Source organism: Pelodiscus sinensis, chromosome Z (genome assembly GCF_052426305.1).
Source record: "Pelodiscus sinensis isolate ZL-2025 chromosome Z, ASM5242630v1, whole genome shotgun sequence".
In the NCBI taxonomy this organism is placed as follows: Eukaryota; Metazoa; Chordata; order Testudines; family Trionychidae; genus Pelodiscus; species Pelodiscus sinensis.
The window spans coordinates 39466408-39494191 of NC_143085.1; the positions used below are offsets into that span (position 1 = coordinate 39466408).

Here is a 27784-nt window from a genome sequence, read left to right on the forward strand (position 1 = left end):
GTGCCAGGCTCTGAGGCGGGCAGGCGATGGCTGGGATGCCCCTGCCCCGCAGGCACTGCTCCGGCCAAGGGTGCTCTGACAAGCAGGCCCCTGCCCACAGCGACAGGACCCAGCCCGCAGGCCCCTTCCTGCGGCGCCCGCCCCAGGCCCCAGGCCGCAGCCTGCGCATGGCGGGGCCGCGGCCCGCAGCCCCTCTCGCCGGCTCGCTGCCCCCGGAGCCCGAGAGCCGGCCCGCGGCGCCGCGGGGCCCCCGCCCGGCCAGGTGCGGCTGAGGCGGGGCGGGCGGGCCGGGGCGGGGCCAGGCCCGGGCCCGTCACGTGGAGCAGATGAAAGGGACGCGGCTTGGCAGCAGGCGCGGAGCCGGAGCGCGGGGCCGGGCTGGGCGCCGCGGGGCAGAGGAGCCTCCCCGCGCCCCGGAGCTGGAGCCGCCGCCGCGCGATGCCCCGTCCCGGAGCCGGGCCGGCCGCGCCGCTGCTGCTGCTGGCGCTGCTGGCGGGGCCGCGCGCGCTGGCGCGGGACACGGCGTTCGTGGAGGTGGTGCTCTTCGAGCCCAGCGCCGCCGGCCACTACAGCACCTTCAGCACCGGCCTGCAGGGCCGCTTCGCGCGCGCCGGCGCCACGCTCAGCGCCGAGGGCGAGATCGTGCAGGTGAGCGCCGCGCGCCGCCGGCCGGGCCCAAGATGGCTCCGCTGGGCCGGGCGAGGCCGGGGGCTCCGCGCCGCCCTGGGCCCGCGTCCCGCACCTGGCGCCCCGCGGCGGCTCGGCCTGGTCGCCGCTGCAGCCCCAGCCCCGCCGGCTGCTCCGGGCCTGGCCCTGGGGCCGCACGTGGGGCGCGGCTGCGGCGCCGTCCTGCGGGCTCAGGGCCTGGCGGCGGGGCAGGCTCCCCTCTCACCTGGCGAGGCGCCTGCCCCGGCACGGGAGCGCAGCAGCCTGGGGACTTCTCCCTCTCTGAGGGGAGAGGGCTGCCTTCCAAAGGGAGCTTGGTGTGGAGGCATCGCCAGCGCTCTGCTGGTGCGGGGCTTACTTTGTCTGAGATGTGAAGGAAGGCCGTGGGGCTAACTCACTGCTTGTAACTGATGCTGTTCATCTGCCTTTGCAAAGGCATTGGAGAAACTCCAGGGGGGTCTCTGGATGTAAACTACATAGTGCCAAGGCTTGGTGTCTCTTTAAACCTGCTTAAGTGGTGTGCACATCTGGGTCGTGTTGGCGTTCAGTGTTTGTTGGTACCCTGCTCATCCCCTGAGAATCACAGTGCTTTGGGCTCGCTTGGGGCTTTGACGTATGTGCTAGAATCTTGCTGTAAAGAAATCCCATTGACAGTTCCTTTCCTCAGCCTCTGAGTGAACCTGGCTTGTTGTCAATTACTGTAGCTAGGATTTCCCTGCATTCTTGGAATATACAGTGTTTCTACTCTAACAGATTTTGCACTTGCAGTAATGAACACAGTTCTAGGTAGACTGGGAACAACAGTTTGACACAGCACAGTAGTAAAAACCAGCTCTTAGCCAGGTTAGACGAGGTGGTGAAAGTGCCTGTGCCCAGCTTACATGTATGCTACCCCTGGGAAACTGCAATGCTGGGGAACTTCTCAAAACATGCAAAGCTTGCATGAAAACAGATTAATTACTCTTGTGCCTCATGGTAAAATACTACATCTCTGGCTAGGTGGTTTTTGCATGAGTAGAAATGGTTGACCATTCCAGCTTGCAAAACAAAGCATTAAAACTCCAGTATGCTGTGTGAGAGCCCATATGACTCCCCCATCAACTCTTGTAGCAAGTGGAAGAGGGAAGTATTCAAGTGTATTGTGTTTAAGTTTGTTGGAGAAAGCAATCAAGAAGCTGTGGTTCTGGATTTTTTTTGCCCATTTATCGGTTTTTGTGATTTTTTTTTTTCCCTTATGTGCTGAAAAGTCTCTGCAGAATTATGTAGCTTTTTCTACAGTTTGGCTTTCTGTGGAATGGTCTTGCTTACCCTGGTTGGTTGGGCACTGGTTATATATTAAAAATGTTTGAAAGTTGATTTGAGGCTTATTCCAGGGAGCTGTGGAAGTTGCTGTTTTAAAACTTTTGAAAACAGAATATATATATATATTTCTAGCCATTTATGCAATTTCTGATGCTGAAATACTTGATTGATCTACCTTGTTCTTTCTCTGTATTCAGCTTTCTTGGGTCACTCTGTTTGATGTATTCACTAGTCCTTCACTCAATCCTAACCTCTGGTTAGCCATTTAATACAAAATTTAAACATCTCTTAAAACTAGCTTTATTCTTCTGTGCAGGTAGCCAATGTTAGTATAGCAGAAATATTCTATTCCCTATTCTGTATGGAGCTTTTGAAGTACTTATCTAATTCCTTTGCAGTTATTAGCAATTATTGACTTAATTTTTCTTTTGGGTAGGCTAAGTAAAGAAAATTAACAAACTTATTAAAATACCATTTAAGTAATCACGAATAGTTCTTATTTCACTTACAGCATCCATGGAATTGGTTTGTTGAGCACGAATTCTGTATACAAATACTAAATTTTCTTTTTGTAGTTTTAGAGAGTGTTCTTGTTCCCTTCTTGGCTTTCTTATGAAAGTTTACCGTGAAACTTTAAATCTTCTAAATGACACAATTTTGTTACAAGAAGAATTGTGAAATCAGATTGCTGATGGAGGAATGAAGCAATTGACTTTACCTTTTAACTTTTTAAAATGATTGTATGGGCCAAAACACATACATTCCTGGAAAAATCAAGTTGTCCCATTTTGATTTACAATACTAAAATTTGTTTTTTTAGCATGAAAATTTGGCATGAGATGAAACTCTGAATATGTGGTGTTGAGAGGCTTTATGAAAGAACTTGAGAGACTGTCTTGCTTTTAAAATATAAATATACAGACATAAATAGATTTTAAAGATTTGAAGTGACATAACAGAAGCAAATATGATAAGTGAATCTTCCTTGACCTTTTATTATGATATGGACCAGCTGCTTTGCCTTGTACTAAAAAATGCAAAACCAAAAACTTTGTGGGTTTTTTTGGGGGGGAGGAAGGGAAGATTTAATGAAGAAAACTACTTTGCTTTTTTTACTGTGCATAATTTTTTGGTAATGGTTTTATGTGCATGCATACACAGCCATGACTTTACCTTCCAAGCTGTACTGTGTTAGAAATCAAACGAGATTTTAATTCATGTAAATAACTCATACTGGGGTATTTCAGCCACTAGAGGGTGAACTGTATGCCAGATGTCATTCCAAAGCAGGTAAAACTAGCACTATCAAAATCACTTCCTCTGTGTGCTCCGACACTTAGATATGTAGCACGTCACTTTGCTCTCTGTCTCTTCGGGTGAGTGAGTTGTATGGTGTCTAATCTTGTTTGTATAATTTCTGAAGGGCTTGCATTTTTAACAGATTTCATAGATATATATTAGAGCTTGGGATCATTAGCTGAAATTCACCAGAGCTTGGAAATGCACATCACTTGGCTGGTTATGTTAAAGATCTGTCTAACTATAGCTAATATTATAACCGTTCATTTAAACAAATGAGAAAATTCTCATTCAAGAGATGACTTTAAAAAAATGTGGAAATGTATATTTTGAATTGAAATATTTAGAAATGGGGGAGGGGTAGCTCAGTGGTTTGAGCCTGCTAAACCCAGGGTTGTGAGTTCAGTCCTTCCAGAGGCCATTTAGGGATGGTACTTGGTCCTGCTGTGAAGGCAGGGGACTGGACTCTATGACCTTGACCTTGCCTATCTGTTAGAACTGGAAGGGACCTTGAAATCTCCATTAATTTAATGAATAAAGGAAATGTGGGTGTTTGTACAATGTCTGCCCCATATTAATAGTTCCTGTTGCTGGCTTGTCTCGAAAGCATTAGAATTAAACTGTCAGAAATAAAAGCTAAAAGTGCATAATTTCTTTAATATAAGGCTTATCAAATGATTACTTATCAGTTTTCTGTCTAAAGGTGATACAGTTTTTCATGTTACTTGAACTGAGTCTGGCTGGAGGGAGGTATATCTCAGAGGTGAATTAACACTTCAGTGTGACTAGAGTGAAGAGGGTGGTTTTTTTTTGGTAAAGCATGTCCTTTGGGGTTTTTGTACATCTGGTAGCCCTTAAATTGACTAACAGTCTGATCCAGTAGTTATGTATTAGCAACAAATGTTCAGAATATTCAATATGTTTCTTCCCAAAACCACACAGGATGTTTCTCTAGAGTTGGGTAGGGTATGGATGGTAAGAATGGAATATTGTGCAGTCTTTTGTGGGGAGGAAGGACTTGTGCACTTCGAGTGGCCTTCACCTCAGAAGGGGGGATCAGTTTTCGTAAGGGTAGACTGGCTAGATAGGAGGGTGTTAAACTAATAACAAAAGGGGAGCATAAAAAGAAGGAAGGTATGAGCCCTCCACACAACAGAAATGAGAAGGAAAATCAAGGAACCAAAGGATAAGCAGGTAAAAAATGTCTGAGGAACCTTGGTAACCAATAAGGAATTGGAATTCCTTGGTATTACTGAAATCTGGTGGGATGATAACTAGGGCTGTCAAGTGACTTTTTTTTAAAGCCCCATTAAACACTAGAATACCACTTTTATTTTTGGATATTTTGTACGCTTGAATATATTCAGTTGCAACACAGAACGGTGTATTTTCTCTTGAAAAATAACAAGTGTTTATGCTGTAAAATACAAAAGAGTATTCTTCAGTTGACCTCTTAAAAGTACTATAGTGCAGTCTTTTTATCATAAACTCAATTTACAACTGTAGCAATATATAAAAAAATGTAAAACTTTAGAACCTGCAAGTCTACTCAGTCCTATTTATTGTATCCAGTCAGGCACACAAGTCTGTTTGCAGGAGATAAGAAGCCAGCATCATTATTGACAATGTTAGTTGAAAGTGAGAACACGTGTTTGCATGGCACTGTAGTAGCTGGTGTTACAAGATGTGTACAAACCAGGTCCCTTCATGCTTCAGTCAACACCACAGAGAACATACGTCCATGCTAATAAGGAGTTTTGATTAATAATGATTCCAAAGACCAATGTATATTCAGTTTCTTAATTTGAGTCAGATGTTTAGCATGTGTGGCGCACAAATACATTGCAGTGCTGGCTACGGAAGTGCCATGTGAATGCCTGCTGTCACTTTCAGGTAACGCTGCAAATATGAAGTGTGTATCTACATTTGCAGGAAATGTGAACTTGCTGTCTGAGTGAGTGGCTGAACAATAAGGAGGACTGCAGGCAGTGAAGTTTTTTATGGGTTTTTCCCAGTGTAGTTATACAACAAAAATCTACACTTGTAAGATGCACTTTAATGATAGAGCTTGCATTTTGGTACAGGCAGTCCCCGGGTTATGTACAAGATAGGGACTGTAGGTTTGTTCTTAAGTTAAATTTGTATGTAAGTCGGAACTGGTACATATTGTACCCCAGGTGTCCCCGATTCAGCCGCTGCTGAAACTGACCAGCAGCTGACTACAGGAAGCCCGAGGCAGAGCTGCTTTGCCCTGAGCTTCCTGGAATCAGCCGCTGATCAGTTTCAGCAGCAGCTGACTTGGGGACACCTGGGATAGAGAAGCTGGGATGCTGCAAGGTTGGTCCCACAGTGCTGCTCCTTGGCGCTACTGGACCAACCCGGCAGCACCCCAGCTGCTCTGCCCCAGGTGTCCCCAAGTCAGCCGCTGCTGAAACTGACCAGCGGCAAGAAAAGCCTGGTCTGCTGGGAAGAGGGGAGCCCCAGCAGACCAGGGAGACGCGGAGCGGCTTTTCTCGCTGTGGATGACGCGGGCGGCGGGACCACCGAGACGCGCTGCGGTCCCTCCACCCGCGTCCTCCGCGGCTTTGCTCCACGTCTCCCTGGTCTGCTGGGGCTCCCCTCTTCCCAGCAGACCAGGGAGATGTGGGGAGCAGCTTTTCTCGCCGCGGAAGATGCGGGCGGCGGGACCACTGCGGCGCGTCTCGGTGGTCTGCTGGGGGGGGGGGGGGGCGCGCAGCTAGTTCGGGGTTCCCGCACCCCGTTCTTAAGTAGGGATCCGACATAAGTTGGATCCACGTAACCCGGGGACTGTCTGTACTTGTATGAGGAATTAAAGTGTCATTTTTTACAGTGTAAATGTAATCTAAAGTGAGCAGTGTACACTTTGTGTTCTGACTGAAATCAGTGTACTTGTAAATGTAGAAAAACATCCAAAATATGTAATATACTGTTAAATACCAATTGAATTCGGATTAAAACTGCAATTAATCAGACTAATATTTTTGCATTAATCATGTGGATTAACTGATAGCCCCCTAATTATAATCTATTTAGGAAGAATCAAGTGGGCAAAAGGGGAAAGGTGTAGGGGAGGGAACCCACTCAGTATTTTAGTCATCAATAAATTGGAAGGAAATGATCTTGAATGATAAATGTCTTAACACAAGTGTATGTATAATGGGGTTTTAGTTGGTGTCTTCTACAGAGCACCAAACCAGAGTATTAAACAGGCTGTTAAATGAATAGGGTGCCAGTCTAGGTGTATGAAAAGAAGCTCTATGATTAGGGCAGACTTCAGTTTAAGTGGTGTATGCTGGTAGTTTCAGGCTTCCAGTACTGAAATCAGTGTTTGGTAATCTTCGCATTCCTGATCTAGAATTAGTTACCCATTCACTCTTAATGAGAGAGGCTTACTGATTATGGTTAACCACTAGGGGCTGTAGCAACACCCTTCCCATGGTGGGCAGGGGGTTGCTCCAGCCTGCCTAGAGCATTCCCCCTCCTGCTCTGTTTAATTGGTTAACCAAAGTTCTTAACTAAATGGGATTTTACATCCCTAATCTAAAATATAGATGACTTTCTAACTTGAAATGTGTTGTAACTAAAACTGAGGAATTCTGTACTAGACTTCATCTTGAGAGAGTAACTTCTCACAGAAGTAAAGGAGCATCATATGATTCCATTTATAATGTGCAAACAGAATAAAAAGCAGACCAATGGTGCATCTAGTCAGCCTTTAAAAGGGCCAGTTCAACAAAAGTTGAAAACTACTCTGAGCCAAGTCAGCTGTGCGGAGGAATTGAATCCGAAAAATGTGAATAATTTTGGAGCTGTTTACATTTGATGCCCCAAAAGCCACTGTCCAGGAAGAAGATTCTCTTGGTTAAAAAGTAACCTGATTTTCTATGGGAAGTGAGATATAAAGACAAATGGAAGGGGAAGATGAAAGTAATAAATACAAATCAGAAGTTGTCAATTTCCCCTGGAGTTTTTGTACATTTCCGAGGAATGTGTAACTCTGCATACAGCCCAGAGTCAGTGGGAAGTCCCGCTGACTCTGGGCTGCATGCAGGTGCCTTGTTTAAAATGCACAAGAATCCCCAGCAGGGGCTCTTGTGAATTTCAAAACCATGGAGCCCGGAATTAGAAGGGGACTCCCCAGCGGATCCTGGGCTCCGTGCTTCATTTCCCTTTGCTGCTCCCCTGGAGCTCCCCACAGCTGCCCCTTTGAATTGTGCAAATGTGTGGTTCAAAGGGACAGCTGCCACACAGCTGACCCGTGGAAAAAAATTGCAACTCCTGATGAAACTGCTCAGGTCAGTTGCTCTCATGGCCAGGCCGCTGTCAGCCGCATGCATGCTCACGGCCTGCCCTGTTCCGCTCACTGCCCCCAGCGCACTGCATCATATCCTGTACGTGCTAGCAGCCAGCTGCTGAGCACAGGTGGTGGCTTTAGTAGTGGTGGCAGCGGATCTGGGCATAAGGTTGGGGAAGAGGGGGGGGTAAGGGAATTGGGTTAGAGTGAGGAGATGCCTGGCTCTGGAGAAGGGATGGGGAGGAGGATTGGGGAGGGAGGGTGCACGTGGCGTCCCTGATGTGGCGCAGCGGCTCTGTCTCTGGGACCCGGGCATAAGGTTGGGGGGAGGGGGATGGGATTACAGCAGGGAGGGGAGGTGTCTGGCTCTGGGGAAGGGGAGAGGAGGAGGATTGGGTTGTGCATGGTGTTCTAGCCAGCTCCTGTTCAAAGCTGGCCGCTCAGCACATGCCCCAGCACCTGGAGGGAGACATGCGGCTGTAGTGGCGGCTCCGGGGCCTGAGAATTCGGTTAGAGCAGGGGGATGGGGTTAGAGCGGGGTGTGTACGTGCTTGGCTTTGGGGAAGAGGAAGAGAGGGGGATTGGGTGGGGGGTGTCTGTGCCTGGTTTTGGGGAAGGGGAGAAGAGGAGGATTGAGGTAGAGCGTGGGGGGGGGGGGAGGAGGAGGCGCAGAGGCTGGCTCTGGGGAAGGGGAGGGGGCCTGGGTTAGAGCAGGCTGCTCTTCCCCTCCCCTAAACAGCTGACATGCTTCCTGAAATGCTGGGTCTGTTGCACCATCAGGGACTTCCCCCTGCTGCCTGCCTGCGCAGGAGTGGAAGGAGTAGGAATCCTGGTACTGCATGCCAGTTCCAACTTCTCAGGAAGCACGCGGCTGCTGTGGGGAGCAGAGGAAGAGTGCACGCTTCCTGAAAAGTTGGAGCTGGCATGCAGTACCAGGATTCCTACTCACTCACTCTGCAGACAGGCAGTGGAGTGGGGGGGGGGGAGGAAGTCCCCGGCGGAGTGACAGACTGGGCATTTCAGGAAGCACGTTAGCTGTTTAGGGGAGGGGAAGAGCAGCCCATGCGCTTCCTGGGATCCCCAGGTACTGGCCCCAGGGCCTTCTGGCCAGACCACCCTCCTCCATGAGTACTCTGCCCCAGCACACTGTCTGCTGACCCCACTAGCACAGTTGGGGCCACATTAGTGAGGTTTGAGGGAGGTGGGGAGGTTGGTTTTTTGCATCTCACTTATGTGGCCCCCAACTGACTTTTCTGTGGGTCAGTGACCCCGACTCAAAACAGGTTCCCAGCCCCTCTCATAAATAAAGACATCGCTGAAACACATTGTGTTTGACATGATATTTTATTTAAAAATGAAGCCTGAGCAACAAGCCCCCAGTTGGGGCCAAGCCCCATCTAACAGCAGCATCATAACACTCCTGCACCCCCCAAACCCCAAACCTGAGCCCATCATACACTGGAACCCCCCTGGCAGACCCCAAATCTAAGCCTATCATACACCAGAACCCCCTGCCCTGAGCCCCTCACACACCCCAGCCCAAACTCCTGCCCCCTCACAGCCACAAACCTGCGGCTTGCACAGCACCCCAACCCTCCACCTGACCGTAACACTCTCCAGCCTGGAGCCCCCTCCCTGAGCCAGACTCCCCTTCTCCATCACCCCCTGCACCCAAATTCCCTCCTAGAGCTTGCACCTCTCACCCTTTCCCAATGTTTTTTTTGTGAGCCACAATAGCAGTGGAGATGGTGTGAAAAGCCAGGGCAAAGTTGTTGAGCACCTCCGCCCCCCCCCCCCAAAGGCAAGGCTGCAAAGATATGGGGAAAAGTTAACCCCTCCCCCCCAAAAAAGCAGCCGTGCCCTGGGACAGTGTACCAGCACCTATTTCCCCCCAGTGCTGTGGTGGTTTTTTTGTTTGTTTTTGGCTCAACAAAACTTTGCCCTAGCTCTTCATGCTGTGTGCACTGCTATTGTGGCTCTTTGTCTGGAATGGGTTGGCCACCTCTGGGATAAGCAAATATTTACCAGATAGTTGACTAGCCTTTAACATCCTTACAAGGTACTCCAGTAGAAATCCATTGCCACCTGAGTTAAGGACACTGAGAAGCAGTTTTAAGTATATTATAATAAAGAATCCTGATTATTAGTTTCTTCGAAATGCACAGAATTATGTATCAGAGGCAGAATTTGTCAAGTAAATATTTCAGTTCTCTTGTTGGGGGAGGGGAATAGATATTGTCATCACATGAATGCACTCATTCCATTCCAATAGTATTGCAGTAGGATGTTAAACAGTAGCTACTAACATTGGACATGCTTAAATCAGGTGGCCCAGATAACTTACATCTAAGAATGTAAAAAGACTTAGCCGAGGAGCCTGCTGGACTGTTAGTGTGTGTGTGTGTGTGGGGGGGGGGGGGGGGAGGAGGGGTTTCAGTAAATTAGAAAAGAAACTTAATGTAGACCAAGACCAGGGATGTGGACTTCAGTCTTCCTGGTTTCTTTTTTGCTCATTTTTGCCCTAGTAACAGAGATTGTGCTTTAGTCAGCCTTTAAGTGACAGTAGAAGGGTAGAGCATCCAGGGACATTGACACTGCTGCAATTGATCTTCCTGAAGTTTGATTTAGAGTCTAGTTAAGACTTGCTAAATCAAACCCAGAGGGTGTGCCCATCAGTGGCCAGTTCTTAACTCCTGCAAGGTGTAAAGGGAAACTGGTGGGGTGGTGGGTATCCTCAAATCAAGGTATGTTGACTCCAACTACATAATTAGCATATCTGGAATTGTATATTTTGATTGGATGTTCTCTTAGTATAGACATGTCACAAGAAATAATTGATATTGGAGTATAATAGCATAGAAACAAAATCCAGAGTCTTAAGCAGGCTCAGTAAAAACAACTCAATAGTTTGGGTCTCACTTCTTGGATCATGTAGGGTCAGAGTCCACTTACTTGTCAAGTTGCCTGACATCTTTCAGGGGAAAAAAGATGAAGGTCATCTATAAATACTGAAGCATAATGGGGGTCGGGCTTGGACTCTTGACAAGCACGTAGCTGGAATAAAAGCTGCAACTAGAAGAGAAGGGTGCCAGTGATTAGAGGGTATGGGCTTAAGCAAAGTTTGTATGTGTTAGTGGAAAGTTTCATTTCTTGTCTCTTCGTTCATCCATAGTTAGTGATTGGTGTGTGTGTGTGTGTGTGTGTGTGTGTGTGTGTGTGTGTGTTTTTTGCTTTGTTTTCTCTCTCAAATTGAGAGCCTATGGACTAATCTGAACAAGGAAATGGAATTATTTATGGTTTAGGCTTATAAGTGCTTTGGATTTTTGGGGCAGTTATCTTTTTTTAATGTGAAGACAACTGATTAGTTTCATCTCTTCTGGATGCATTGTCATTAAGGTGGTGATAAGGTACTGCTGTAGTGTCCTATTATGCACGACTCCAGACATCTGCTGAAGTATAGTTCTCTGAAATTGCTTGTGACCCTAAGCTCAGAGAGCAACATATTCATCAGCGGTGATCAGTATTCAGAATTCCTCCCCTCCTCCTGTTTTTGGAATTTGGTTTCTTGGCAATGAATGCAGGAGTTTCATACTACTAATCTTAGTAGAGCTGGAATAGAACCTCTAATAAGCCCTTGTGTGTAAACTCAGGGGATGGAGATGAGCCTGCTTATTTCCCTGTTGAATCCAAAGCCAGAAGTATATCTGGACTAATCTTGCCTTTAAACTTGGTTTTTATGGCTACTTTCTGAGCAGAGCAATCTAGATTCACATCTTTATTCCCTCAGCAGGGGAATGCCATAGTACTAGTGCCTTATGAGTTTCTTGGTACCTGGTGAGCCAAAATTCAAGTGCGGTGTTCCTGACGGTGTCTTCAAAGCAACCAGGAATTGTTCACACCTTGACTCCTCTCCTTTGCTAACCTAACTATGGTGCAGTATTTCCTCTAATTTCAACCTCCTTGTTTCTGCCCTGTTCTAGAGGTTTTGTCACTGACTTGCCTGAGGGTATCTGCCCTGGGTTAAGCAAACAATCTTTACATTACTGCACCACTCATGTATGCAATAGCCTAGCATGCACATCTGTAAGTTTCAACCAGGTATTTTCTTATAATTATGTCTTTAGTTAGGTCCTGCCAGCTCACAAGGTGTTTTTAAAACCAGATTCATGTCTCAGCACTTAGCATGTACCCTATCAGTGATGTCTGTTTAAGCAGGAGGTTGGGTATGTCAGCATTATATTAATAAAAACTTAAACAACAAATAGACTAACAAATCATGTAGATGGGATCATGAGCTTTGATGGGCACAGCCCACTTCTTCAGATGACCGGAGTGTTAGAAGTCCAAATCCAAGAATATTTGTTTATTTATTCTTGGATCTGGACTTCTAACACTCCGGTCATCTGAAGAAGTGGGCTGTGCCCATCAAAGCTCATGATCCCATCTACATGATTTGTTAGTCTTTAAGGTGCTACTAGTCTATTGTTTCTTGTGTTTTTCCTGTTGCAGACTAACTCAGCTACCTCTCTGAAGCATTTGAATTGTATAATTACTTTGCTAGTCCTTCCCCCAGGCTTCTGGGATTCCTACCGAGGGGCAGTGCTGATAACTTGTTCTGGGGCCACGCAGAGGACTATGATGAGAGGTTACCAAAATATATAAGGGCCCAAAATTTCTTCAATTCCAAGACACAAACTAATAGTGAGTACACACTAGTAACTTAAGGATGAAAGTTGCAGGCGTGTTATAACTATCCTATAACTAAGCATTACAAACCAAGGGAATTCAGGTGACTCTGGAAATCCAGAGATCATAAGGTAGGGCAATGTACAGTGAAGGCACCGAGCAATCTAGTTTGTTCTATATACTTGCAGTTATGATGCCCAGAAAGTTGTGGGAGTGCTTCATAGAGTTCAATGGATGTGTGGTGGAACCCACTTAAGAACCCCATATTACCCATGGGTAAATGCTTTTCACAAAGTGATAGCTGAGGTCTCCGTCCTTAGAGAACCTGCACAACACCTTCAGAAGACAAGATTTGGGAGCTTCAATTCATAAGTCTGCTGGACACTCAATCATGGATTTAAGAGACCCAGGATTTATGGTTTATTACAGCAGTCTGTAACCTATTAACACCTTTTGTCGAATTACGGCAGATGTGTTAACTGTGCACTTCACCTTATAAGAGACCATTCATGCTAAACAATCTCTTCCTTCATTTAGCTTTGATACTGAGTAGCTTTCCCGGACCTGAAGGGCCCTGTGTATACTTGAAGTGTCTCTTGCTCAACAGAAGTTGTCCAATAAAACACATTACCTCATCCGCTTTCTCTCTCTCATCCTGGGACTTACACAGCTACAAACAACTATGATTAAAGCATTTAGCATCAATGTTTTCTGATCTTAATAATAAAAGAGAAAAAGTCAGTTTAAAAGATACCTAACTTTCTTGCCTGGTGTAATGTGCTAACATTACCCTGGTGCAGAGCCCTGGAGATAGTGTTCTAAATCAGCTCACTGTAGGGAATATTTTGAACTGTGCATAGATGCACGGCACTGGGAAGAGTGAAAAATCTTTGTGCTGGGCAACTTGAGCTATAGCCTAACCACATGATAACTAGTCCTTTCTCGTTCACAAGCGAGAAGTAACAAGCATTATTGAAAGCAGAATGTTTGTGCAAAACAATGCAACCAGTGATGTGAAATGAGTTCCTCACACAGTAGCCTGGCAGCATTTGATCTTGTGATCTCAGCCTTTTTACTTGTTCCAGCTTAAATATAGCTAGAAGCTTTATCTGATGTTGCTTGGGTCCTTAACTCAATTGCGTGTGTGTTTTTGTTTTTGTTTTTTTTCCTTCCTTTAAATCATTGCTCTGGGGTGGTGATAAAGGGTTCAGTGTGCAGGATGCTGCAGGGAGAGAAGACAAACCCAGCTCTCTGACACTGCAGCAGCTTGGGGCCAGGTGAGAGGCACCTCTCAAGCATGTTCCCCACCTGGGGCAGGTCCAGGTTTGCCTGCCTCTGCATGCCCTTGCCAGAGTGAGGGATGCAGTAAACTGCATTCTCCTTGCTCTCTGATGAAGAGGAACAGCTAGCAGTGTTCCTTTTTAAATCCCTGATGATGCCTGGGAGGTGGGGGCTTAGGCCATGCCCCAGCCAACCCCTTTCACCTGTCTGGTGACTGTCTCTTTTGGAAGCTTTATGAAAAGCAGTCCTATTCCAAGCACATCTCCGTTGTCCTGGCACAACCAAACCCTGACCTTGCTTTAAGTTATGACAAGAGGGAACCATGTACTGAATTTGGTAGTCCTAGCTCTTGAATAAACAAACAGTCAGGTGGACAAACTTGTATAGTGGATACATGACAGACAGCTGCTGTTCTTGAAATATAACCTGCCTTGGCAGTGTTAAGGGTGGAAAAGAGATTGCTAAGTTAGTTCTACCTGCATATAGTTCAGTGTGTGTGTGTGTGTGTGTGTGTGTGTCTCTCTCTCTCTCTCTCTGAATGGAGGCACTTAACATACTTTTGAGGTTACTCATACCAGTTACCTTGAGTATTGTAATGGTGGTATCCCATAGCTTGTATTGGGTCCCTATTCTGCTAGGTCTATGATGGCACAGAAGCTTGGTTCCCCGTCTTCTTACATCTTAGGTTAGATGGTAAACAAGTGCAAGAAACACTGGGTAGGAAGATGAGAAGGAGGAAGAACCTGGTTATGTAGGGCATTTGTGACCCATAGTTGTCAGTGTTTCTGTTTCTCTCTCCTAGTCTCTTGTTTTGATCATGGCTTTGAGAGAACAATAACTATATAAGTGAGTCTTTTTTTTTTTTAAAGAATAAAAATTGTCAGGGGACTTAAAAGGTAGATGTTGCAACCTGAACCACTTCTACCACCTCTTTTTAAAAAGACTAGATTTGAGTTGGTGTCACTTAAAAAAATTTGAGCATGTTAGTTTGTGTGAAGACCAAGAAATTCCTCTTCTGTAGAATCTAAACTTTGATGTAAAGTTTTTAGCTCTTGTGATTTGAGAACCTTCAAAATGTGAGCAGCTGTAGAGGTAGAGCCAGAGACAACACCTGGTATATGGGGCCTGGTGTAAAGCCTAAGGTGGCCTGGACTCAAGCGAGGCTCTGCTACTGTAAAGCAAAGTTAACAAGAGCCAAGCTATGAGCAAAAGTCAGGCATGGGTTTTTTTGTTTGTTTAAAAACAATGCCTATTTGCAATACCAGCTCTGTTTCTGCCAGGTTCTGTGAACTTTCAAATAGGCAGTTAGAGGCTAAAACATAAAACTTCTTCAACTGGTTGCATGTTCTGTTGTCTCACTTGTGCTAAGTCTGGATCCGTATGAGTAGGATGGATTAAATGTAATTACAGCCCTTGTGTTGCCAACAGTTGTGGCCAATAGTGCCCCATAGACAGAATTGGCACATGGCCTCATTGTGCCAAGTACTGGCAGATGTGATTCTGGGACAGGGTGACTACACTAGGCTGAGTAATTTGTGCCTTGAGTGGTCCCAGGTGAAACATGGAGAAGAGACATGATTTGATGTTGCTTTGCTTGCTGGCAGACACACAGGCAGCTGCACTAAGAGAACCCTCAAGCAGCTGTATAAAACCATTGATTAGACTACATAGTAATTGTCCTTCTGTTTAGACCATTTTGCTGCCTAGCATATATTTTAAAGTGCTCCCTTTTTTATTACAGCTATCTAGACCCTTTGTTCTGAGATTTCAAAGTGAGGCCCGTCTTTTACTCCTGTGTAGACTACTTTGATCTAAACTACTAAAAGTATGTAGTCTGAGTTGTACATCTTGTAGATGAGAAAAGGTGGAGACAGCGATCCCTTGCATGGTTTTGGTTAGATAAGTGTACACTCTTCTGAGAGAACCATATATAGTCTGTATTTAAAGTACAGTGAAAGATGACCAACTGAAAGCCCTGAGTTGAGGAAATATGGAGGTCTAATTGTATGTGTTCTGACCTGGTGTCACATTACGGAATTGGAGGGAAGCAGCCAGATCCCTGCTGCACCCCTAGGTGGGGGTGTTGGCCCTGGAAATTGGTATAAAAGGGAGCCATGTGGGGTATTGAATGGGAGCTTATCGTTTGCTGATCTTATGTACGCTATTTATGTGAGTGTATAATGTCTGTGTGTGTAGGTAGGAATCTGTAATCTGTATGGAAGCTGAATATTTCTGTGAATGTGGTTGAGCATTGCTATGGACAGGCTGAGTAGTGAAGCCCTGTGGAACAATGGCCCTTGATGGCCCAAGGACACACCTAAAGCAGGAGGGTGGAGACCCAAGAGCTGCCAGCAGAGAGAGGCTGAGGACCAGGTGACTGGCTGAGACCAGAAGAGGCCAGGAAGGGGGTATAAAGAGGCCATGTGGTCAATGCCATTTTGTTCTCAGCTCAGCACTTCATCCCAGAGGCAGCATTGCAGGGATCGAAGAGCCCGGAAGACCTGTGAACCCATCCTGATAGGATGTGCAACAAGAACTTTTAAACCAGCAGCTGTAACATCTCTGCTAGGGCCTGCATCGAGGACTGGGAGATTCGGTGCATGTAACGTACTGTACTTTAATAACCTTACTCTCAGGCTTTTCTTTCTTGTAATAATAAACCTTTAGATATAGATTCTAAAGGATTGGCCCAGCGTGATTTGTGGGTAAGATCCAAAGGGTAAATTGACCAGGGATCTGTGGCTGGTTTCTTGGAACTGAACAGAACTTGTTCGGGGTAGGTGGGATTGGATGCTAGGACTCTCTCCCCCCCCCCCCCCCCCCCCCCCCCGCCCCCGCGTATAGGCCCGGGGCCATCTGAGGCACGGATATTGCTGGGGTGTCGGAGGGGTTTTGCTCGGGAGGCTTCAGGCAGGCTGCTGAAGTGCTCTGTGGGACTGGTTTGTGGCCTGTTTGGAGAGGTCACCAGTCTGGGGGCTGTAAGGAGCCCCGGATTCGAGCAATTTGCCCTGAGCGGACGCCCTCAGCTGTGCCTGGACACAGCCCGGTCTGTCACACCTGGTATGTATGCATTGTCTAATAGTCCTGATTTGACCCTATCAATGCTCACAGATCATTCTATCCTGATTTGCTTAAACAAGTACCCTTCTTTGCAAAGGAGAAAAAAAATAGCTCTAGCTGCTGTCTTATGATGTACGAGAGAGCTTTATTTAAATTTAAAAAAAAAAGCATTAAGAAATTCAGGCCCTTTTTAATTTGAAACTCTGGTCTTGTCTGTACTGAAGAATTGGATCTCATTCCTTTTCCTACTGCTCCAATTGCCTGCAACGCATGAGTATAGTAACTGCTCTAGTGTAGACTAAGGCAGAGGTTGGCAACCTACCACAAACGTGCTACAAGTGGCATGCAAGCCAACTTTCATTGGCACATGAGGCAGGAACTCAGTCCTGCCTCTCCTCCCCCGTGCAGCTGAGAGCCTGTGCCAGTCTTCCCTTAAGGTGTGTGGCAACGCACAAAAAATGCTAATCTAAGCCCACTCCCCTCCGCAGAAGCACTCGCTTTCCTCCTGTGCTTGGAAGGCGAGTGTCATGGCTGCTCCTGCTGGCAGGGACGGGGATGGAGATGGCCTGGGGCTGTGTTGGGGGGTGGCTGCTTGGATGGCTGCTCTAGTGGCCAGGGACACATTGAGGGCCAGCTACCATTGGGTCTGGGTCTGAGGCTGCGTTGTGTGGGCTTGCCACCGGCGTTTCAGGCCTAGAATAGGTGGTGGGTGGGAGGATTGCTGCGGGGGGAGAACAAGTGGGGATGGGCCTGTGGTTGCTCTGGCTTGCGGTAGGTTGCTGAACCCTGACTCAGAAGCTTGTGTGCTGCTTAAAGTATCGAACTACAGTCCTGAGATTGAGAACTCAGCAAGGCCAAGGATCACACCACTCGGTAAGATCTGCATCTTTCTTTATAGAATCATAGAATCATAGAATAATAGGACTGGAAGGGACCTCAAGAGGTCATCGAGTCCAGCCCCCCGCCCTCAAGGCAGGACCAAGCTCCACCTACACCATCCCTGACAGATGTCTATCTAACCTGTTCTTAAATACCTCCAGAGAGGGAGATTCCACCACCTCCCTTGGCAATTTATTCCAATATTTGACCACCCTGACAGTTAGGAATTTTTTCCTAATGTCCAATCTAAACCTCCCCTGCTGCACTTTAAGCCCATTACTCCTTGTCCTGTCCTCAGAAACCAAGAGGAACAAATTTTCTCCTTCCTCCTTGTGACACCCTTTTAGATATTTGAAAACCGCTATCATGTCCCCCCCTTAATCTTCTTTTTTCCAAACTAAACAAGCCCTGTTCATGAAGCCTGGCTTCATAGGTCATGTTCTCTAAACCTTTAATCATTCTTGTCGCTCTTCTCTGTACCCTTTCCAATTTCTCCACATCTTTCTTGAAATGTGGCGCTCAGAACTGGACACAGTACTCCAGCTGAGGCCTAACTAGTGCAGAGTAGAGCGGCAGAATGACTTCACGAGTTTTGCTTACAACACACCTGTTGATACAACCTAGAATCATATTTGCTTTTTTTGCAACAGCATCACACTGTTGACTCATATTCAACTTGTGGTCCACTATGACCCCTAGATCCCTTTCCGCCATGCTCCTTCCTAGACAGTCGCTTCCCATCTTGTATGTATGGAACTGATTGTTCCTTCCTAAGTGGAGCACTTTGCATTTCTCTTTATTAAACCTCATCCTGTTTACCTCTGACCATTTCTCTAACTTGCTAAGGTCATTTTGAATTATGTCCCTATCCTCCAAAGAAGTCGCAACCCCACCCAGTTTGGTATCATCTGCAAACTTAATAAGCGTACTCTCTATCCCAATATCTACATCATTAATGAAGATATTGAACAGTACGGGTCCCAAAACAGACCCTTGCGGAACTCCACTTGTTATCCCTTTCCAGCAGGATTTAGAACCGTTAACAACAAATTATTAATGAAGCTGCTGTAAGTAGGGCTGTTTACTTTAAGAAGCATCACTGGCATGCTGTCCTGTAAACAGAAGTGAATAAGTCAATCTTGGCACACCACTTCTGAAAGGTTGGTGACCCCTTTAAGGGCCTGTCTTCACTTACCCAGAGATCATTGCTCCAGACTCTGATCTCCTGGGGTTCAATAACTCTCTCTTTCTCTCTTTTAAAAAGCTGGTCTATTAAGGACCTGCTAAATTGACCGCTGATGGCACCCCCATTGAGCCTGGTACTTCACAGGGTTGTAAAGATTAAGGGACGGCACTGGACCAATCTGTCCCATCGACATCCTGCAGTGGGGATGCTGTGGAAATTCAGCTTTCGGTACATTGACTCCTTCTATGCTGTTCTCCTAACTGGAGCTAAGTATCTTAGGTTGGCTTTCTCAGGTAGTGTAGATCTGTCTGAGGGCTGTGGGGGAGGAGGGATAAGCAATGACAACTAAGTCAGTTTGCATTCAGGTTTTAATATCTGTTATGTTTTTTCTGTTGCCCTGAAGGTTTAACTGACAAACTTTGGTTTTATGGTGCTTCAGGTACAGTACAGCCTTGTATCATTTTGAGGAGCAAAACAATTTGCAGGGTCAAAGAGGCTGGAGGGCTTTTCAGGGAGTGCCATTCTTTGTGTACAGGCAGTCCCCGGGTTACGTACAAGATAGGGACTGTAGGTTTGTTCTTAAGTTGAATTTGTATGTAAGTCAGAACTGGTACATATTGTAAGGGATACTCTAGCCAAACATTTCTCCAGTGCTCAGTTTTATTCTCCCACACCTCACTTCCCTCAGTCCTTTATTCTCAAGCTGAGGTGTCTGCTGAGAAAAGCTGCTCCGCGTCTCCTTGGTTTGCTGTGGGGGGGGGGGGGGTGCGCTAGCTTCGTGTCTCCCTGGTCTGCTGGGGGGAAGCAGCTAGTGCGGGGTTGCCTCACCCCGTTTGTAAGTAGGGATCCGATGTAAGTCGGATCCATGTAACCTGGGGACTGCCTGTACTACTGTCTTGCCCATGCTGCACAGGTGTGCACATTGCAAGTACATGCCTCCTCCTGTGAACTCATTGCATGTGCTTGGTAAGCAAACTTTGAATGCTTCCGATTTTAGGTGTTTGCTGAATTAGGAGGAATTTTTTTTTCAAAGGCACTAGTACTGATGGCACTCTGGGTCAGATTTCAACATTCAAACTCAAACCTTTTAAATGTGAGCCTGTTCAAAAATGTAACAAATTTGTGTGTGGGAGGGGAAACATTTTTTTCTTTATCCGCAAAAATGAAATGTTTAAGACTCCCCCCCCCCCCCCTCAATCTTCCTATAAATTGACCTTTGGGAAAACATTAAGGATGGAAACTCTCAGTTCCAAAATGAAATGTTTAAGAAAAGTAGAGACATGTAGACATGCCAGATGTTTAAGAGTTGTGGGACTTTGCTAGTATTCTGAGAACTGCTATGTTCTTGTTTGTGCGTTAGTTTAGTACCAGAAGAATCTGCAGTGTTCCAGGGGAATTTGCCTTCCGGGCTGTGAATTCCTTTAATGGCACTTTCCTGAAGATGTTTAATAGATTCTCTCCCATTATAGCTTGGGCTTATCTGAATGTATGGTTTAAATGGCTGAAACCTGGGACATCTTATCTAAAACTAAACATTTTACCAGCTTACAGACGGTACTTAAAAAGCCCAAGCCAGCTGTTGCACAGACTAATTTTGCGGACTTGTTCTTCCTGTCTTAGTGTTGCCCATCCCTACTGAAATGTGGGTGTGGACATGGGAATAACAGCCAGCCTCCCTCATGGAGTAACGGCTTCCTTTCCTCTGAACCAGATCTGAGCTTCTCCTTTCTGATCTTTATTTGCCCTATTCCATTGGTGGCTTAGTCCACTTCATCTCCAGCCTTCCATGAGTGTAGCCCTTCAGCTACCCAGTCTCATTCCCACACCTTGTTGCTGCTCTACTTCCCACTTCCTTCAACTCCTCGTTCAGCGGTCTCTTCCTCTCGTTCGCTTCATCCCCATGCATTCCCCAGGCCCCCAAATGAACCCGGTGGTAGCATATATTAAAGGGCATGTCTCCTAGTGGTAGTGTAGCTTCCATCACTTTGATCACTTGGCTTGTGTGCTGTCTTGTTTCCCACACTTGTTTCCTAAGCTCTTTGAGGAAGGAATGGCCCCCCTGTGCTAGTACCCCACCTAGTACCGTGGGGCCCTGACTTCAGTTTTGCACTGTTGTAACAGATTTAACTTTGAAGAAATGTGTCTTCAAACCATCTAGTCCCAGAAATAAGCTGTACAGATCCATAGTTCCTGGTACTGAGTGTGTGTTTTGTCGGTGCTATCCTTCTCAATTTCTTAAGTAATGCTTTTTAAAAATAAGGCGTTTGGTCATGAGGTAAGGAAACCGCATTGCTGTAACGGTTGCAAACAATCTGGTCTTCAAAAGATTACTCCATGTTGTTAACATTGGTAGACCTGAGTCCAACTAGTTCAGTGCCCTCCCTCTGACAGTGGCCAACAGCAGATGCTTCAGGGGCCAATAGAAGACTAACAAAGCATATCATGAGCTTTTGTGGGCACAACCCAAATCAGGTGTCACTGAAGAATTGGGTTGTGCCCATGAAAGCTCATGATACCAGCTACGTGTTTTGTTAATCTCTTAAGGTGCTACTAGACTATTCATTGCTTTTAAGCATTATTGCAGTCACCTTTAATTGGAGAGTTACTACAAAATACTTATCTTATCATTACTGAATTTCCTCAGGTCCCCCCTCCCCCATGTTAGTACACTTTTTTTTTGGGTCGGGGCCACTGACCCACAGAAAAATCAGTCAGATGTGCACACAAGTGAGAGGGGAAAAACTCCTCACTAATGTGGCCCCTGACTGAGGAGGAGAGAGATTCCCCTCGCACACCAGAGCCTTGGGGAGGGGGAGCAGCCTTGTAGATCTTGTGCTCCAGCCCTATGGTGAAGCAGCGGGCGGGAAGGCTGGAGCACCAACCTGGGCTTTCCAATGTTAGGGGGGCCCCTAAGCCTCAGGGACCAGATCAGGCAAGCCAGGGGCTGCATCCACCCTGCCAGCCTGAGGCTCCCCTCCGCTGTACTCTAACAGATTGCAATAGTTTGCCTAATAGTATTGTTTTAAGTGTCCAATGGGAGATATTCAGCTTCCAGTGGCTGAACTATGAGATCAAAAGTACTTCCTACTGTTACTCTGTTAATGTGATCTGTCCCCTGAATTTCCCCTTGAAATATTTGACCAAACAGCCTCAATAGTGTTGAATATTGAATCCGAGAACATACCCAGAACTTTCCTGAAATATCTGTTCTGTGTGATGATCAGATTAAATCAAACTTATACTAAGGCGAACATAGGAATGGCCATCCTGGGTTAGAGGAGCTATTCTATTTCTTCTGAAGACTGCAACATTTGTGTGGTGTGTGTTCTAGGATCTAGAACAATTCCCATTGAAAATGTTAAGGTGTCCTTGTCAGTTAAAGCTCTGAAGTGCTTTGACAATATCTTGAAAGAGTTAAGCTTTAATTAACTCACTCATCAGGTATTTAATGTACTTTAAGAAAGAAGCAGTTGAGATTTAATACAGTGAATAAAATTTCTTGAGGAACTGAGCCTTTGCCTCTCAGATCAGAGGCTCACATGTTGAAGCTGGCAGTGCTAGAGGCTAGTTCCTATGTGTGACAGTATTTTTAATTTAAAAGGACTGTCTTTGATGTTCTCAAATATTTATAGGCAGCTACAATCACTTCAGTGTGCACGTTTTTAACTCAAGTAAAAGTGCCCCCTTAAGCAACTAGCTTTTTCCCCTTTTATCTGTTGTGGATTTGCAGGCTATGAATGTAACAGAAAATGCAAAACAAAAAATACTATGAAGAAACACTGGCTCTCTTCTAGGCCCTGTAGTGTGGTGGGTCATCAAATGAAATGAATAGGCAGCATATTTAAAATCAACAAAAGGGAGCGTTTGGCGCGTAGTCAACCTGTGATGCTCTTTGGCAAAGGATGCTGTGAAGTCCAAGACAAGAACAGGGCTCAAAGTTTACATAAGACAGGACCGTCAATGGCTATTGGCCAGGATGGGCAGGAATGGTACCCCTAGCCTCTGTCAGAAGCTGGGGATGGATACCTGGGATGGGTCATTTCATTACTTGTTCAGTTTATTCCCTCTGGGGCACCTGGCATTGGACACTCATCTAAGTGGACCATTGGTCTAATGCAGCTTGGTCATTCTTCTATTAAGAGCATTGTTTTTGCCAGACTGCATCAGACCTGAGTCCAACTAGTTCAGTGCCCTCCCTCTGACAGTGGCCAACAGCAGATGCTTCAGGGGCCAATAGAAGAGCCCTGCAGTCAGCAAACTTGGAGTAGTTTGCTCCCTTTTTAAGTCTCACACTCCTCTTTAGCTACTGCAGACCAGGAGAAGTCCTGAGCATGAGTTTCCAGTAGAGCCGGTTAGAAAAATTCTGACAATTTGTTTTAAATTGTAATTTTCTGATTCTTGAAGATTGGAATGTTCCACAGATGGGGTGGCTCTGTCAGAAGTTCTGCTAGGACCCAGGTTGGACTAGGCCTTCTCGGCAGCTTCCCTTCTGGACTACCTTGGAGTAAGGAACTCCAGAGCTGCTGAGTCTGCAGCACCACACTTGGTGCACTGGCTAAGAGCCCAGGGCTCCAGTCCCCTTTGTGGAACTTCAGCAGTTTGTGTTTTTTTTTTCCTCTTGATTCCGAACAAAATCAAATAGAAATTTTGAAACCCTCTGTGAAATGGAATTGCCTCATTAGCACAGCTCTGGTTTTAATACGCCTTCCACACAAAGTTCTTCATTAGCTGCTGTTCAGATAAATGTCTAGCCATGGTTTGAGTCTCATGTTAAATTCTATCTGCACAGCAAGGAAACCTAGAGCTGGCTTGTATAGATGCTCAGGCTGGAAGCTGGCCTCTGGGACCTTTCTACCCTGCAGTATCTTGGAGCCAGGGCTGTAGTCCGAGTGAGCCTGGAAGTTTACACAGCAATGAAACAGCTCCTCAGACTGTGAGCCTGACCTAGCCAGCAGTAGGTGTTTAGTTGCTGTGTAGGCATAGACAGTGACTTCCCATGGTAGTGAGTCCCAGAAATTAATTACATATAATGTGAAAAAGTATTTTCTTGTCAGTTCTGACAGTCTGGTTTTCTTTGTTCTGCAGAGTTGCTGAAGTTCCAATATTCCCTCTGCAGCAAAATTCAAAGAATAAAGCAGAGTGACTTATCACTTAGACTCAGTTCCTCATAGAACCATCTCTCCTAGCCAGCAGAATAGTATTGTCCATGTGAACATCAAATATTTCAGCTTATCTTTTGCATGCCTATCTCTTTTGTACTATAGAGCTGAGGGATTCACTTTCAGTAAAGACTTTTTCTTGCATAATATTAACCTGTCTTTTTCTTTAGCTTGTATTCTTCCCCTGGTGCCTAGTCAAAAAGGGTTTAATAAGTTGATTGCTAAGTAAGGCATATAATGCACTAGTTTGACTTCTCAAAGTTATTAGCCTGCCTTCTCAGCCTTGATCCACCCATGCACAGCATTTTTATGGAGATTCTCCCCCTTCTTCTCCCCCAGCAAATTGTCAAGTGGCAATATCACATGGTGATAATGTTTGAGAGGCGGTTTGCTCACTACTTTAGTATAAACTGGGCCTCAAGGTTTGCCGGTTTTGCTATACAGGCAGTCCCCGACTTCCGCGGATCGACTTACGAACGGGGCTTTTCTCGCCCCGGAGCTCACAGGCGGCGGGTCGCCACCCGTGTCCTCCGGGGCGAGAAAAGCTTCTCCCAGTCTCCCTGGTCTGCTGTGGGGTGGGGGGGGGTGTCCAGCAAAGCCGCTGGACCCCCCCCAGCAGACCAGGGACACCCGAGCAAAGCCGCCCAGGCGGCGGGAGTCCCGCCGCCTGGGCAGCTTTGTCGTTTGCCCCGGAGCAAAGCCGCCCAGGCAGCGGAACTCCCGCCGCCTGGGCGGCTTTGCTCCTGTCCCCATGGTCTGCTGGGGGGTCCAGCGGCTTTGCTGGACCCCCCCAGCAGACCAGGGGGACAGGAGCAAAGCCTTGGAGCACGCCTGCAGCGGGACAGCCCGAGCACGCCTGGGCTGTCCCGCTGCGGGCGTGCTCCGCGGCTTTGCTCCCAGTCTCCCTGGTCTGCTGGGGGGGGGGGGGGGGAGCAGCTAGTGCCCCCCCCAGCAGACCAGGCTTTTCTTGTCTACCCCTGGGGTAGAGCAGCTGGGGCTGCCGGGTTGGTCCCACAGTGCAGCTCCGGACCAACCCGGCAGCACCCCAGCTGCTTTGCCCCAGGCATCCTGATTCAGCCGCTGCTGGTCAGTTTCAGCAGCGGCTGACTTGGGGATGCCTGGGTTTCTTACGTTGAATCTGTATGTAAGTCAGAACTGGCATCCAGATTCAGCCGCGGTTGAAACTGATCAGTTTCAGCAGCGGCTGACACCAGTTCCGACTTACATACAGATTCAACTTAAGAACAAACCTACAGTCCCTATCTTGTACGTAACCCGGGGACTGCCTGTACTGGCAAACTCTCCCCAGTGTACAAGTACTACTATTTTATAGAGTTTTGGCAAATAAAAAAACTGTACTGGCAAAAGCACTGTCAGGATGGTAAAGACAAATCTCTACAATGGGACTTTTGGTATTGAAATTTTACCCCTCTTCCCCCCCCCCCCCCCAAAAAAAATTCACACTCCTAAATACCCTTACACTGGAAGGCTTCTAAATGTTCTCTGCTCTAGTTTTACATGTACTGACTGGTCAAGCTGAAGCCGTGACACCCTTTTTAGGCTTCAGTCTGGCCAGCTAGCACTGATTAAAGCTGCTGCTTTCTTGTGTGTACTAGAGTTTAAGAGCATTAAACTAATGTGCTAATGCCACATCTTTTAATGGAAGGCCTTGTTCTCACTACAAAAGAGTTCTTTACACAAGTCCTCTAACTGCACCTCAGTCCTAGTGAGGATAAGGCACTGTGTTGTGTGGGGAGAGGGGGATGGAGCAGAGAGGAGGAGGGAAATGCACAAGATAGCAGTGGTATGGAATTTGATTTGTATGGAAACTGCAGGTTGCCTTGTCTTCACTCTGATTTTTACCTTGCGATAGCTAACTGAGTTAATGCTGTGTAGCTACACAATACCCTTGACAAGACATGGTTCAATCACCCTTTTCTGTAGTGTGGGGAGATGGCAGAGGTCTTACATAGAATCATAGTACACTAGAACTGGAAGGGATCATCAGGGATGGTCTAGACAGTACTGGGTCCTGCCATGAGGGTAAGGTTCTGGACTCGATCTCTCGAGGTGCCTTTCAGTTCTAGTCTTCTGTGATATAAAGAGTAACAAGACTTTCTGTCTGTAGCTAGTTTGAGCTCGTTTTGTGTCTTTGCCTTTCTGGTCTTGCCCCTGCATACCTGTGATGTTTGCTTATATTAATAGTTTGTAATTTGTCCTAGTTTCCACATCATATGACTCCTTTTTTATTTTTAGATCCTGTGAGACCACCTGGTTGATCCAAGGTGGTCTCTTGCCATACTTTTTATCTTTCCTACACAGTGGAATAGCTTGCTTTTGGGCCTTGTAATAATGTCTCTTAAAAAAAAAAAAAAAAAAAAAAAAAAAAACTACCCACTCTCCTCAGTTTTTTTTCCCCTGTCTTGTCTCCCAGCTCTCTGGGTTTACCAAATTCTGCCTTCCTGAAATCCATCGTCTTTATTTTTCTGTTCTCCTTTGTACCATTCCTTAGAACTGTGGTCACCAACAGATCAATTGGGATCAACTGGTTGATCGCAAGGCCTTTACCAGTTGATTGTGAGGTGTACGACCCCCACCCCCGAGAAGCCCCACTATCTACCTCCAGTGAAAAAGGAGGTAGTGCCAGCTTCCGGTGGACGGAAGTCCTGCAGTTTAGCGCCACTTCCGTAGGTTCCAGAAGTGCGCTGGCTGTTCTGCTGGGCACGCTGTGGGAGGGGGCATCTGCCCTAGAGGAGGAGCACAGCAACTTCCCTGCACTGGCACAGGAGGGGTGAGTTGGCCCCGGGGCAGGCGTGCGCGGGGTTTCCCTGTGCCGCAGGGCAGGCATGCATGGGGTTTCCCTGCACCCCGTGGGGAGGGGGACAGGGGCAGGCGTGTGTGGGGGTTTTGGACCCGAGGTAGGCACGCATGCGGGGGGGGGGGGGGAGGAGTCGGGGCTGGAGGAGGCACGTGCTGGCTTCCCTCTTAGGTGGAGGGGGGTAATCCTGGGAGGAGGCAGATGCAGGAGACTCTGCCTCCACTGGCACCCTGTCCTGAGCCACAGAACCCTGTCCCAAGCTGCAGAACCCTGTCCTCTGCCCTCCCAGCACCCTGTTCCCTCTCCCCTGGCCCCAGCCACAGAACCCTGTCCCTTGCTGCAGAACCCTGTCCCCTGCCCCAGCACCCACTAGGGCCCTTCCCCAGTACTATGTCCCCCCTGCTCCTACCAACACACTTGGGGCCACATTAGTGAAGGTTGGGGGGGAGGGGTTGGAGGAGGTTTTTTGCATCTCACGTGTATGGCCCCAACTGACTTTTTTTTTTTCTGTGGGTCAGTGACCCCTGACTCAAAACAGGTTCCCTGCCCCTCTCAAAGACAACGCAGATACTTTTTGTGTTTGACATAGTATTTTATTTAAAAATGAAACTTGGCCAACAAACCCTAACCTGGGGCCAAGCCCCATCTGCCCACAGCATCGGAACACTCCTGCACTCCCCCTTCCCCAGACTCTACATCTGAGCCTATCATAAACTGGAACCCCCTGCCCTGAGCCCCTCACATACCCCAACCCAAATTCCTGAACCCTCACATGCAGAAGTCTGTGGCTTGCTTAGTACCCCAACCCTACATCTGACCCCAACACTGCCCAGCCTGGCACCTTCTCCCTGAGCCAGCGTCCCCTTATCCACTTCCTCCTGCATCCGGATTTCCTCCCAGAGCTTGCACCTCTCACCCCTTCCCACACCCAAATCCCTCATTCCCACCCCAGAACCTACGCATCCTGTCTCAACACAGCGAGGGTAAGGCTAGACTGCAGGAGTTTTCCAGGATTCCAGAGATATCCCAGAAAAACATTTCTGCATCCAGGGATGCGTTTGTTCTTCCGCTTCTTTTAGTGAAAGAGCAAACATGAACTTTCAGTCACCCCTATATTCCTCTTCCCAGGAGGA

General features: G+C 46.9%; 1 protein-coding gene across 1 annotated transcript in view; it reads left to right on the top strand.

Moving 5' to 3' along the window:
• Positions 1-283: 283 nt before the first annotated feature.
• Positions 284-27784, top strand: part of ZNRF3 (zinc and ring finger 3) — a 219651-nt gene continuing 192150 nt past the window's right edge. The window contains exon 1 of the mRNA XM_075898926.2: positions 284-648. Within this exon, the coding sequence (XP_075755041.2) occupies positions 439-648 (210 nt within the window). The 5' untranslated portion in view covers positions 284-438. The remainder of the gene's footprint in view (positions 649-27784) is intronic.